This window comes from Thermobia domestica, chromosome 2, assembly GCF_964235325.1.
Source record: "Thermobia domestica chromosome 2, izTheDome1.hap1.1, whole genome shotgun sequence".
NCBI classification, from domain to species: Eukaryota; Metazoa; Arthropoda; class Insecta; order Zygentoma; family Lepismatidae; genus Thermobia; species Thermobia domestica.
Genome location: NC_137455.1, coordinates 287,192,635 through 287,208,284, shown reverse-complemented (window position 1 = coordinate 287,208,284; position 15,650 = coordinate 287,192,635). Strand labels below are relative to the sequence as shown.

The 15,650-nt window shown below is 35.6% G+C and overlaps 1 protein-coding gene across 1 annotated transcript in view; it reads right to left on the bottom strand.

Moving 5' to 3' along the window:
- The window catches only part of LOC145678546 (pfs47 receptor-like), a 58,087-nt gene extending 44,423 nt beyond the window's left edge, over positions 1-13,664 (bottom strand). The window contains exon 1 of the mRNA XM_081748826.1: positions 13,415-13,664. Within this exon, the coding sequence (XP_081604952.1) occupies positions 13,415-13,433 (19 nt within the window). The 5' untranslated portion in view covers positions 13,434-13,664. The remainder of the gene's footprint in view (positions 1-13,414) is intronic.
- Between the last annotated feature and the right edge of the window lie 1,986 nt (positions 13,665-15,650).

The following is a 15,650-nucleotide window of genomic DNA, read 5'->3' as shown; positions in this document are numbered from 1 at the left end:
TCGAAAGTATAATAGGAGAAACGAAAGAAAGTAACAACTAAGAAAAAGAAACAGAAGAGAAGAATGGGCAAAAGAAAGAAAAAAGAACGCAGTTCTTACATGCAATGAAATTTGACAAACACAGCATTATTTCTGAACAAAGAGCATAAGAAAATGGAAAGTCAATGACATTCTTAGAAATGGTAAGAAAGATTATTGTTGTACGTGGAATGCGAAATGCTAACAATTTCGGAGTGGGGGGTGGAGAACTTGAGCCCAATAGCCTGCCTAAATACGCCACTGAATATAAGACGACAGGAGTACATCTAGTGGTGTTAAAAGAGATCATTTTCTTTTATTGTTCATTTATTTTCGGTTTTTCCATGAAACTTTTAAAACTCTTGTTCCCAATGCCCTTAAGTATGTTCTAATAGTTCCTTATATAATCATAGTCAATTCACTATTATTATATAATAAATTGTCATTTTGACCTTGACTTTCTCTTCTGTCATCAAGATGTCTAAAAACCAGCTGTTTCAATGGATCTTTTTCTTCTTTTTCAAAGTAAATACAATGAAATAAAAAAGGCAGAAGGGGAAATGAATGAACTTCTTCGCACAAGGTACAGGTCAAGGGCTACATCTTTCGCATGTTTTACTCGGTTCTCCCCCCTTCCCTTAAGGTCATTGGAACAAGTTTTTAATGATCTTGAAAATTACTTTTGCTGCAACTGGAGGAAAGAAGAAATAGCTAGAAGTGAAAATGGATAGTTACGTTGTTTGTGGTAATGATGAGGAGTGCACAACTGTTTATCTCTAACACGACGATCTTTCATTGCTTCTTTAAGAAAATATTCGATGAAATTAATAACTATTTGTTCTTCAAACGGAAGTAGTTTTCGACTATTTTCACTGTGTAAATAGGAGCGATTTTTTGGATAAAAATATCTTCAACTTTTAATTCTGTAAATAAAATAAAATAAATAAATAAAAGAAAAAAGAAAGAGAAGAAGAAAGTATGTTCAAAGCGCTGACCTTGCCCAAACTGACATTTTTTACTCCGTCTGCCTTGGAGATTATGGCGGAAAGAAAACAGAAACCATTTAAACCCTCGGAACACTAACATAGAATCAAAGTAACTGCTACATTTTTGTATACAGTAAAACCTTACTTAACGGATCTTTCTATGATATGGACAGATTTCTTGTTCCGGCAAAAAAAAAAAAAAAATATATATATATATATATATATATATATATATATATATATATATATATATATATATTATTATTATTATTATTATTATTATTATGGGACAGTACTCTTCCTTTCGGGGACACTTTCAGAGATGATCACGACCAGTCTTTACTATTATTATTACTATTATTATTATTATTATTATTATTATTATTATTATTATTATTATTATTATTATTATTATTATTATTTTCCAAAGTGTTACTAATCTCTTCATAACTGACATAATTGTTTCTCACTTCATGCTATTTTTCACGGAAAATACTTTCTGCAACTTGAAAATAAGTCTGGAACACTTCCCCACAAAATGTGTTTGTCGTAAACCTACGATATGTCGAACCAATGAACAAAAACAATCATGAAGAGCCAATGGAATGGCCAGGAGCAGTGATGGAAGTGAAAAAAAAAAGCACAGGCGGTATGTTTTATTATGATTTTGACTCAACATACCGGCTATTTAAATATTGTCTTAATCACTAAAAACCAGATACGGTATGGCATACCACCGCATACCATCTTACTTCGACCACTGGCCAGGAGTGGAAATGGAATTCCAGAACTAAGGGGACCGTCGAGAAATAGATACAATCAAATCGAACTACGTCACGGAGAACAGAAATCAGCGGAAGCAAATTTCGTGGGAGTCGAACTAAAGCCCCAGCTTCGCATTCAGAAACAAACAACAACTAAACAAAATCAAGATAATCGATTACTTCAATAAAATACTGTATTTATCGGAAATATTCTTTAATATAAGTATGTTTTAAAAAATACACGTAAGTTCTATTCATGAAACCTTAGCATAAGATCTAGAGTCGAGGTTGGGAAAGTCACTCTACAAACCAAATAGTTCTGCTACTCCAAGATTTTAAAAATATGTATCACTAAAATAACGAGTCATTATACATACATATTTTGTTCAATTATTTTATTTGTAGAGGTAAAAAAAAAAAAAAATGAATTGGATTCAAGGTGTTTCTTATCTTGACGACATTATTGAGAACCAGGGCCTCTCACTTCCCCCTCATTTCCGCCTCTGGGAAGGGTAACGAAGCTGTGTAGAATGTTTTCCTGTCCCTGACAAATTCACTTCTCTTTCTACTTGTATTTCCCCAGCAACTTCGAAGATAAAGAACAAATGTCGATAGTTTTACGATAAAAATTTCAACGAGAAATATTTCCCCTCTGAACCTGTTTCGAAAATTGCCTCAGTAGTTCGAAATTGAGTACAGTACTTCGATGTTAGCCTTCATTTACATTTACGACCACCGCTGTTCAACCGGTAAATGCCAGGTATACCCCTTTATGGCGCCATTTAAAAATGTATTTAATAGCGAATATAAAATTAATACGTTTCCCTCAAATATTTACATGATTTCTTCTAGAATAGTATACAAAATAATTCGTCTACTTTCTGAATTCTTTTTGCTAATAACTTTTAAGGTGCATGTAAGGTTGACTAACCTGAAGTTACAGCCATATTTTTTGTGGCGCTACGGTTGTCTTTTGCAATCAAACATTAGACTAAAACAAGACTTCGCTTTTTCACGTATCTTTATTTTGAAGAAATATCTTATGTTGTAGATAAAATCATATCTGGCTATAGTTATTAAGAGATGTGTATAACAACAAATATCTATAAATGACATAATATTCTTTCTCTCTCACAAATTGGTATGGCGTTCTGCCTCCCAATATCTTTATCACCGCCCTTCTCATGGCGCCTTTTCAATATTTACATCCACCCCTGATTAGCTATTGGTCTAACTAATGCGTTAACTGTATACTCCATATAATTACCTGGTGAGCGGGGAGTAATGTAAATTTGTGAAACTTCTCTGTAACGAATATTACGGACATTGGTTTCATGGTGTTGACTATTACATATAGACATATGTCGTAATTTCGATCTGTGGAAAAATAAAGTTCCTATTTTCATTCCCTGAGTTGCAAAAGAGTCTAATTTATTACGACAAACACAAAAGCGCTTCTGTGTATCCGAATGGTCTCAAAGGGACACTTAATTTTTCTAAGTTGCACCGCGAGACAGTTGGAAAGCCGCACTTGAATAAATTCAATCAACATAGTTAACTCCATCTAAAAAATTAGAAACAGTGTGCACATCATAAACGACCCAAACCAACGTTTCTCGGTGAGGGTCGTATTCATTAGTTAGAAGGTTATGGAACGGCCCTACTCTTGTAACCTTCAAAAGCAAGTTTATATATACTTGTTTTGAGCATATTGTACCAGTATTTTTATAACTTTAAAATAATAATAATTAAATTCCCTGGAGGCCGAGGTACAACGATCAAAGCAATAAGTGTTGTCCCGGGGCCACCAACAGGGTCCCAGGCGGGGTCCAACTCAAAAATTGCAAATGGTAAGGGGTCAAGGAGCATATCATTGAAAAGCTGTTGGGAAATGAAGATGGAACAGGTCTCGGCTATCTACTAAAATTAAAATTACCACAAAATGGCGGCGGTCAAAATGTCAGCAAAAACGTCATTGTAAAGTCTATTGCCACCCCAAGAAACCTGAAACGGTGAGACAGATATCAAAATATGAAAAATATGAAAGTATGTGTGTCATCATTTCAAAAGTACAATGATTGAAAGTAAAAATAGTTGTCCCGGGGTCCTCCGCAGGGTCACAGACGGGGTCCTAATCAAAATTTTCAAGTGGCAAGGGGGTCAAGTAGCATATCGTTTGAAAGCTATTGTTATATAAAAACAGATGGAACAAGTTTGGACGCTCTACGAAAACACTGTGCAAATATCTTGGGTTTTAATTCTTCTTTAGGCAGGCGGGTTTTAGTTTGTTTTCACTTTAATTCTTGTGTTCATCGAAAAGAAAGAAAATGCCCTGCTCTTTGGTTCTGGTGTTTGGGAACAATAATAAGCACAAAATAAATAAATAAATAAAATAAAAAATAAAGCAAAAAATAAAGAAATATTATAAAATAAAAGAAAATTAAGAAGAGAAAAGAAATACCATTTGGCATCTTTGAGTACAGAACTGACTAGTTAATATATAATGTGCAATAATGGTACTTATGTTCGTTGTCTGGATTATCAAGTGTAAACTGATTCAAACAAAACATTTTCTTGCACCAGGAACAGCGAATACGTGCAAATGTTTCACAATGACAGCAATTGCCGATTTCAAAATTGAAAGCGAATGCGCTCGGAGAATCGAAATGAGGATGTACATTTTGACCGGCCACTATTTTGCACAGGGTGATTTTAGAGGGTACAGAAGTGCTCCGTCTTTTTCATTTCCCAAGAGATTTCCAACGACATGCTACTTGACCCCTCTTTCCACTTGAAAATTTTGAATGGGACCCCGTCTGGAATTCTGCGAAGGACCCTGGGACAAATATTTTTACTTTCAATCATTGTACTTTTGAAATGATGACACACGTGCTTTCATATTTTGACATCTGTCTCGCCGTTTCAGGTTTCTTGGGGTGGCAATAAACTTTACAATGACGTTTTCGCTGACATTTTGACCGGCCGCCATTTTGCGGTAATTTTAATTTTAGTAGATAGTCGAGACCTGTTCCGTCTTCTTCATTTCCCAACAGCTTTTCAATGATATGCTCCTTGACCCCTTATCATTTGCAATTTTTGAGTTGGACCCCGCCTGGGACCCTGTTGGTGGCCCTGGGACAACACTTACTGCTTTGATACGTTGTACTTTTAAAATGATCAAATACATGTTTTCCTGTTTTGGCATCTGTCTCACCGTTTGCGATTTCTAGGGGTGGCATCGGACTTTCTGGACACCCTGTATATTCATGTAAGTCTCACAGTATATACATTCGGAAATTTTTTCTTATAGTTTCGTAATAGGTATCATTAATGCTTTCGATTGGTGTATAAACCATCTTCTACTTCGATATATAATCTCCCTCTCTTCCCCTGTCAGTGGTAGAGCGTTCATCTCTGGTGTATGGAATACCTTGTTTGATCCCAGCTCGCGCTAAGTGAACTTTCCGGCGGACAAACACGGTGTGCGTGGGTTTCCTCGAGGATCTCCCGTTTCCTTCCATTTTCTTCATTCCACCATTTCATTCATTTCTCAACATCACCATGTCCTTTAGTCTAACTGGCATAACTATGCGACGTAAAACAGATTTCTTTCTTTTAATTCCGTTAATTTTATAATATTATTAATAGAAGAAAATAAATATTAATTTGTTTTAAGTAATTGAAGATTATCAAGAATATGTATTTTTTAAAACTACAAATATTCAGATAATCTATTAAAATTTGTGGTATAATGTTTACCTTATCAAATTGTATTATATTGTTTATGTAATCGAGAACCATTTGAGGTTCTCAACTGCAGTGTGTGATATACAATGTACTTGAACTTTTATCTTTTCGATCTTTTTATTTATTTATTTATTTATTATTTTGTAGCTAATATTCAATTTAAGAAGACCACAAGGGAATAGGTCCGAGGACTACTTGTGTTCCGCGGAACACATTTACGAAACACTGATCCGAACGAATATGTCATCTGGTCGGTCATTAGGTTATCGTGAACTGTAGCACCAGCAATTTTAGTTCCGTTAAATTTATTTAATATCAAATTCATTAAAAAAAAAAAAGAGTTGTAGATAATTATTCCTCTGAGTTTGATCAGAACTTGATTGGGTGATCGTTAACAGTGACGTAACTAAGAGGAGTGCCGGATTGGGGGGTGCAAAACTGAGCAAATATTTATTTTCACCATAAGGCAAGGAAAGGAGTTTTAGCAAACTAAAGATCATAAAAAATATCTCAGAAACTTTAGGACAGCAAAGACTCGCCAAAATTAGGATCATGTCCATAGAATATATGTTAGCTTCAAAGCTATCTTTTGAGAACATTGTAAAAACCTTTCCAGCCAAAAGAGCCCGCAAAGTTAAATTTTATCCCCAGCTTTTTGTGTATTCATTTAACTTACATCGATGTAAGAGATTTGGAAAATTAAACATTCTATTCTAAAGCAACAGATCGTTGATTCATTCTACATATATACACATCCCGATATAATTCCAAAAACATTGTGACTTGCAGTTTTATTATGATAAAACTATAAGAATATGTCAAGCATGCTACTCTCAGATTATTTAGCAATCAAATACCAGTTTTGTTTGGTGTTTTATCTTGTACTAAAAATTAAATTATGTGCAAATTTTGAAATAAAGCTTTACCACTTGAAGAAAAGATGGAATAGAGAAAATATCAGGTGTAGTCGGAGAGCGTTTCGGTTTGGTTGATCGGGGAAGGGGGGGGGGGAGGCGCTAAGGTGAGTTTTTTCCGGGCGACAACTAGCCTAGTTACGTCTATGATCATTAAGGAAAAGCAAACAGTGATGGAATGACGGCGTTTACCTAATGTTGTGAAGACAATTGAGGATCTACTTCAATGAACGAAATAGCAGATATTAGTAATGAAAACCACCCATGTCAAAGAATTAATTTACGATGTGTGATCTTTAAAGTGGGATCTGAACCACTACTCATGTTTGCTTTAAACATAAGTATCCCAACCGTCATGGGCGCCCGAGTCCCCCCTGGCTCACGAAAATGCATTAAATTTCTTAAGATTTTCCTAATGCAAATAAAAAAAATACCAAATGTAATATAGCAACCAGGGATTTGAGCCCCCCCCCCCCCTACAAAATTTTCTTCGGGCGCCTATGCCAACCGAGGATGGATCCTGCGACCACACATCCAGGATAAATGTACATGAACCACTTTTCTTACGAACGGATGCTATGATGCTAGAAAAAAAGACGTATGCTAACTTTCTCTCTGTGTAGAAGCATCGAGGATACGATTCAGAAGAAGATTTTTGTGTTATCCTTCCCTTCGCAAACAGTAAGTTGTCTTGAACATATAACAGTTAAAGTTTGGTCCTCTTGCGAGAAGATTTAACAATGAGAACGATTAGATACGTCGGTTGGTTGTGCGAGATATTCTCTCCTAGGGCTTTGTTGCAGCAATGGCTGGTCCTCTCCTTCTGGGAGCTATGGACAAATTAAGTGATAAGAGCTCTATTGTTACCATTCGTTGTTCCGTTCTGAGAGTCGTTAAAAAGTTGAAATAAAAAAAGAACTGTTTTCGTTGAGAAGACTACGACAAAAGACCTTTATCATGTATGAGTTGGAATCAAAGAACTGAAGAGATGATAACCAGACCTTTCCTCCTCGTGATACTGACTCTCAAATTATGGGTGTATTCATACAAACGCGCATATAAGTCTACTAAGAGCTCAGACTCATAACTAATACCCGTCTATTTGAACACTTTGCAATGACGGAACTCTTATTTTATTTCTTTCTAAAGGCTTTATTTGTTGACTAAATATGCTACAACGAACATAGGTTGATACTTTCTTCCTCTTCCTCATTTTTTAAATACAATGCTTTATATCAGGTTCCTTTACAGCAACTTGTTAGTTTTAAATCTTGAAACTTAATTTCATGCACTTCCTTACTTAGAGGTAAGCCTACTCGATGCCTACATGCCTGTGGCTAGCGCATACGACTTTGGTGCACGGGATCCCGAGTTCAATTCCAGTTGGGAGAATCTTAAAATTTGAACACATTACAATGCATTGCAATGATTCGGATTCCACCTTAAATTACAGGTCCGCATCTTATATACCCTTGGCGCTGAACGGGACGTTAAACTCCACCCAACCACACTAATCGATGACATTTTCAAATAATTTTCTCTATAGCTCATCATTTTACTATAAAATTAGTTGTTGGGGGCCGCGGTGGCTCATTGGTAGGAGTTCACCTCTGGGATATGGGGTTTCTGTTCGGTACCAGCTCGCGCCACGTGAACTTTCCGGTGGATAAACACCGTGTGCGTGGGTTTCCTCGGGGTTCTCCCGTTTCCTCCCACTTTCTTCATTCCACCATTTCATTCATTTATCATCATCACTGTCCCCTTTAGCCTAGCCGACACAACCGTGACACATAAAATTCAAAGATTTCAAAATCAGCTGTTATTAATATTGCTCTCTACTATGTATCCTATTCCGTTATGCAACCAAAATGCTCTAGAGTTGGTATGCACAGTATAACATCCAGGAGATTCCCTGAGCTACGTTTCAGATTGTAAAACTACGATAAACAAGAACGTGTTCAACGTGAAGAAACAGCAAAAAGTAAAACAAAATAACAATAATAGAGTATTAAAAAATACATAAAATGCACATGAAAGTGGAAAGTAATGTTTGCAGTAGAGTAAACTGAAGAAATGTATCCAAGACTATAAAAACATTGGGAGCAAATTCTTATAATGGATTATATGAAACCATAAAAAGCATCCAATTCTTTTACAATCTTAGTTTAATTTCTGCATTTTATATTATCGAAAACGTTATTTCCTCTTATCTGTGCATTTTTTTTTAAATGTTTCATCTTGTTTTTTCTTCAGATAGTATTTTAAGTATAACATCTAACTTTACTGCATTAGAGAAGTTCATAAACATTCAGTGTAATTTTTGGTGGTTTGACAGATTATGGTAAGGCAGTGCCATAACTTCTGTATGTACGAGGAGGGGATAACTGCCTCCAGCCCGCTTCAAGATAAAAACTTTTTTATTCCATATGGCACAATACGAACATGACTGCATTAATGAATTAGTTTATCGCATTCAGAAAAAGAATCGAACAAACAAATAAAATCTCGTAAATAATAGAAAAATGTAACTTTTAGCCTATTTCAGTAAAATATCTATTATTAGTACCACCAGAATAATATATATTTCCTAAGGCTTTATGTTAAGTTGCCTGGTACTTAACAGGCTCGTAGCTAGAAGTAGTCAACCCTCTCTGCGAACATCATCTCCTTGAAACATCTAGTTGTTTGTATATATAAATATTCACCTCTAGTGCTTGGGGTCCCGGGTTCGATCCCAGCCCCCGCCAAGTGAACTTTGTGGTGGACAAACACCGTGTGCGTGGGTTTTCTCGGGGTTCTCCCGTTTCCTCCCATTTTTTTCATTCCACCATTTCATTCATCACTCATCATCAACGTCCCCTTTAGCCTAACCGGCATAACCGTGGGACGTAAAACTCAAATATTTCATTTCATTTTTTGTATATATAAATACGAGGGCGAGTAAAAAGTATCTACACTTGTGACATAATACATCCTTAAAATCGTTATACTGCTTTCTGCACATGCCTGCTTAGAGTTGGTACAACTGTGGTCACATTTGCAAACAATTGATCCCGATTGCATCATTTGCCTTCCGGCTACTACAGTGTCAACATGTCTGCTTGCCGAGCAGTTTGCACTAAAGAAAAACAACGAGCAGTCATCTGATTTTTTTGATTGGAGGGTATGAAAAGGGTTAAATTTCATCGTATCGTTTTATAATAATATGGGGACAATCAGAGAGTGGGTAGACGCGTTATTTCGTGGATGGATAAGTTTAAAAGTAGTAGGATGAATGAGATATACAAAGACGAACCATTAAGCTCCACCATGAACGACAAGATTTAGCGAACTTGAGAGATGGCTCTAGCGAACAGGAAGTGTGTTTTCTGAATACAAGATATGGTTCTGCCCACAGGCTTAGATGTGCACAAAAAGGTGGAAAAGTTGCTTCACGACCAACCGAACACCTTCTTCGAAGGAATACGCAAGCTTTTGACCCACTGGACCAAGTGCATTAACAAGAGAGGTGTTTATATGTAGAAAAAATTATGTATATGTTGAACAGCTGTAGAAGGAAAGTATACATCATTTTTGACTCGTCCTCGTATGTGTAGAAGAAATAAACAGTTAAGAATATAAAGTGAATTCAAGTTAGCTGTACAAAATTATCTCTCAACTGTCATCCTGGCATCTATAAAATACCTTCGCTCGATAATAGAAATCAATAGATTAAATTCTTAAAATATTATGATAAAAGGATTAAGTTTAAAAAATATATTTATAAGTAGTTATTATGTAGGTAAAGCTACATCATTTTCCGAACGTGCATAGAAAATGTATTTCAGTTTCCCATCACACATAGAAAGCAACAAATAAATAAAATAAACTGATCTAGCCAGTAAAAAGGATCACGCATTGGAAATTTCAATTTCATCCAGTAGATGTCAACCGTTACAGGATGAGTGCTGTCATCTAACGGAGATATGAGCAACACTTTCAGCTTTTATTTCAATAGTAGAAAATGAGATATGGATATCCACCGTTAAAATTACCGTTACCCGTAAGAATGTTAATGGATTCACTTCGTTAACGAACTTGGACGTGATAATCGCTCTAGCTATCTATTAAAAAATAGAGAATTCAAAATCGCTTTCGTTCATGTGTTATCGTATGGAGTAACGGACAGACGCCAGTCACCGTTACTTTTTAACATGTTAACGGATTGACTTCATAGGCGGCGCCAGGATTTTGGTAATATGGGTGCAGACTAGGATGGGACAACACATCCTAACATTGTTGCTAGAACGCTCTGCACTATTGAGCCTTAAGATCTCAAAAATAATCCCCAAGTTTTATCCCAAAAAACAGACAAACGAAAATAATAGAAAAACATGGTATGACGGCAAATAACTTATGAAAGACTTAATAAGTCACTCAAATATATCCAAACATTGCAAACAAGAAATATACTAAATAGAAAGGATTTTTGTAGGAAATCTGAAAATCAAACTTAATGTGGGTGCAGCTGCACCCGCTGCACCCACTGTGGCGTCGCCTATGATTGACTCCATTAATAAACAGGGACGATATAATTACTCTAGCTATCTGTTGCAAGAAAAGAATTGAGAAATTCATCGTCGTTCAAGAGTTCTCGGGTAAAGTAACGGACAACATAAGTCGCCATACCCGTTTATGTCAGCAGCGTAACTTAGATTTTTCTAAAGGGGCGGGGGGCAGCATTAATATTTGGGCACCCTAGAAAATGTTATTTTGAGCCCTCTCACAAAATTCGAGAATAGGTTCCTTCTTTCCATCTCTCTCTTACTCTTTGGGGGCCCAACGGAGCCTGTGGGCCCTCCTGCACGCCCCAGGCCCCGTTCCATACATGACAAATTAATTAATATTGACAAATATCGACAAATTTCAAAGCCATACGAATAAATATTATTTATAGGGTCCCTAATAGTAGACTTTATTATTATTATTATTATTATTATTATTATTATTATTATTATTATTATTATTATTATTATTATTATTATTATTATTATTATTATTATTATTTTACCATTACTCATTTTTGTTTTATTTACCTTCCGTGTGCTGTTTTGTTTATGTAATATAGTGAACCTGTTTGATGCTTCATTTAATTTCATGTTCGTATCGTATATGAAGTAGGAAAATTTTGTCTGAAAGTGGGCCCCCTCAAACGGTGGGAACTTCCCTGGGGTCAGTTGCTCTCCTGCCCCCATTAGTTACGGCCCTGGTTAATATAATAATGGATTGTCTCCATTAATGAACTAGGCTGAGATAGTCACTCCGTTCAAGAGTTATCGTCAGGAGTAACATTTCAATGTCATAAGTTATATTTGCGTGATCTAATAAAAATAGAAGTACGAAAATAATAATTAGTGTATTAGATATACATACGTAATTTGCCAGTGTTGACAAAGTTGGTTATTCTCCTCCTTCCTTCCGGCCTACAATAATTTTCAGTTCGAAGGGATTATGTAAACTCTGTTGTGAAGGACAAGTATTACGTATTTTCCGTTTCAAAGAATTGAAAATGATGTAAATTCTTTCGCTCTTTTATTCTTTCTTCAATAACGTACATAACATTAAAAAAAAAAAACTTTTTCAATACACCTATTCTAAATTTTTTTTTTCCTCTAAGAAGATTAAAAAAATAGATTGTGTGTAATGATGAAGGCAATAAATTCATAGGAATGGCTTGAATTCACTCCTTATTATTACGACTAAGGTATAGATTGTTAGTAACTTAGTTTAATAAAACCAGAAAGCGAAATTTTAAAATTAAATGTTTTCAGGATAGTCTGAGATATCCGATGTTTTAGGGAAAAGATATACCTAGAGCCTGTCTCGATCTTTTTATTTTTTTCTCCCTTTATCTTTTTTTTTTTTTTTTTTTTTTTTTTTTGTGCTTAAGTTTAACGCCCGACGATTATGCACCAAGATTAAGGCGGAAGATTATGATGATTATTGTGAACAAAATGTTGGAATGAAGAAAGCGAGAAGAAACGGGAGAACACTGAGAAAACGCACATACACGGTGTTTGCCCATCACAAAGTTCATTTGGCGGAAGCTGAGAGCAGGGCGCACTCAGAAATGTTTGTGGGGAAAGGGTCCAAAGTTTGGCGGGATGTAGGACTAGCAGACAATACTTTTATGTAGTATCGAGCATGTTTTATTCTACACCTGGAAATAAAAAGGATTTTTTTAAGGATTGCCACCTATATTCACAAAAGAATATTGTTTTTATAGGAAAATTAGGAGTACAGATTATGTATACGACCAAACTTGGAAGGTACATCAATCATTTCTCTGGGAAACAAGTATAGTTTTATTAATAAACTGTACAATTTTATGTCGAGTTTCGAAATTCTGGGGGATCTAGACCCGGTGGACCTCCCGCGTGGGTACGCCCCTGGCTGAGATCGCAGCAGAGACTCTACGCGCCAGAGGTGAGCGCTCTACCACTGACCCATCGTGGTTTTCCAACGCCTATTATGTTTCATAGTCTGTTTGTTTATTATCTGTACCCAGAGAAGGATCATAGATGCTATTTTCGACATTGAATATGAAAGCATTAAAAATTTTGTCACGCGTTTGAACTTGTAGGCTTAATTCCGACAAGTCCGTTTGAGAATACTACGACTGGAGTAAGGGCGTACTAACTTGTTGACATTGAGTTCATTTTACATTCTTCACTGCTTATATTTTGAATATATAGTTATCTAAGCAAACAATTGAAAGTTTCATTGGGGGACAAAGTGGTTGCATTGGGGGCTCACCCCTTAGCTACGGGCCTGACTCGGACAAATGAGTCTCCACAAAGCTACTATAAATTTCGATTTTAATATGAAGAAATTATAATATCTGTAAAAATCATCGCGAACACGTTATAGTCTGTACAAACAAATCATACTATGTAACATGTAAATCTAATATGCACAATTAAAAAAAAAAAAAAAAAAATCTTACCAGCAGCAATAGTATGCATTTTGTCGATACGACTAAGTCCAATGAGGAACTTAACGCTAAAGTCACCACTGCCTTGGAACGAGGTAGAAACTATAATAATGTGAGTTGCGTAGCAGAGAAATACAGAATGCCGGAACACGTGACGTTATATGACTAGAGTCTCGCTCATTCGCTAATGATCTTGTAAGTGACAGAACGCACACGCGACTTGTATATGAACTGAAGCTTCTCGTTGCTCTTTGCTAGAATTTTGTTTCGGCCTTTTAACACCGTTAACAATCAGCCTGTAACTGAGATACTTTGGACTTGAGACCTTGCAGAGTCCAAGTAATTGAAAGTGAACGGAGTTCAATGGAACTGCGGACCTTGGTTCTCAAAACAAGGTGGACTTCTATCTGTGCAATGTAAACAACATTTTCACATTGTCAAGATAATATTAATAAAACATACCTTCGATGCTCTTTTTATCGTCTTTTTTATCTGATTATTTGAGAAAAAAAAATTGTTGACCTTTTGACAGTTAACAGTTTGTTCAAATTCCAGAATCTAAATAATCGTTAGAATGATTGATTAGTTTAATTATATTTTAAGGCGTATTGTTTTAAGTGAGGCTCTAATTTATAGCTATTCGATGCAATACCCCCTAACGGAGAACGAACCCTGAATTAAATGCACAGAAAATATGAATGTGCGTTGGATCATACTTCTCTCCAAATTCGAAATTTCTTTCTACAAGGTACTTTGTTAATTTTTAGCGTGAGGCTACATGAGATGTGGATCTACATTTTAACGTGAAATTCAAACAATCATAATGTGTGCAATGCTCTCCCACCGAGAATCGAATCGAAGACTACATGCATCGGAAGTGCGCGTTGTAGCCAATAGGCCAGCGATTTCGAATCTGTTTAAGTATACTTGCATTTTGGTCTTTATTATCTTCCGACTTTGCAGAGTAGACTTAACTCTATTCAAAAAGAAGGAATATTGCTTGCTCTTTCGGGATATATTGATACTTCACATTTAAAATTTTATTTATTTTTTGTTTAATTATAATTCCTGCCATAAATCTGGAATTAAAATTTGCTCTTTCGGGATATATTGATACTTCACATTTAAAATTTTATTTATTTTTTGTTTAATTATTATAAGTCCTGCCATAAATCTGGAATTAAAATTATTTGAGAATTGTTCTTACGAAAAAGATAAGCAGTAATAGATATATTTTAAGTTTTAATTCACTGGTTTTTCAACTTGGAGTTACGTCCTCTGTCTTCTATTGTGCAAGTTCATGGCATCTGCTAATGAAAATAGCCAGTGGTGAAGCGTACTATGAGGCTCTGAGGCCGGGCCTACCCTGTTTTCTACTGTATATTTTCTTAATCTTTGGTTTCTTGTAAAATAAAATCAATACTTCAACATTTCGGAATTTTCGGTAACAAAATGCTGTAGTAGGTTGGAAAAACTTGGAGACTCTTCCGTCTGAGCCTCAGCAGCTCGATAGACAGGATACGGACTATGCTGCTCAGGGAGCGAAGCTATTATCGCTGCTGGAATTGCACACATTGTTGGCAAGGTGTGAAGGCTCGCCTCTGGCAGTTTAGTTTTAGCTTTGAATGCATCTTTCAATGCTAATACATTATAAAATGATTTCCTTTACACAAAGTAAGAAGTTTGTGTGTACAATTACGTTTCTATTAGTGATAATTTGTTTGTTAGGCATATACTCTCAGGAGTTATTCAGAGTAACTGTTTTTTCTCCCTACATGGGGCCCGGACCATAATACCTTATAGAATATAAGTCTGATACATTAAACATATGTATAAATTTAGCAAACGCTACCGTACAGGATAAAATAGTAATATATCTCTGTAATTTTAGTTGTGTTTCCATTTCATAGAATCAGTGGGATATTTGCGATTTTGTTTCGGGGGACTCTGCTTGTTTTAGGAGGAGCTTTGCTAACTTTATTCCTGGAAATGTGAAAATTCTGCAATATATATAAAATAAGAAAATGTTGCGATAAAATTTCGGTGAGTGCTTAAGCCCGAAAGCCACCCCCTTAAACATGTCAGTGCATAGAATACAATATTAAGAATCATGCGTTAATTCAAATGAAGTTTCTTCTGAGCATTAACATTCCTAGTGAAGTCATTATCACGTGATGCATTAATTAAATGCAGCATTATACTGACTTTAAAGTGGAAAATGCAAGTAATAAAGAGTTATCCAAGAAAT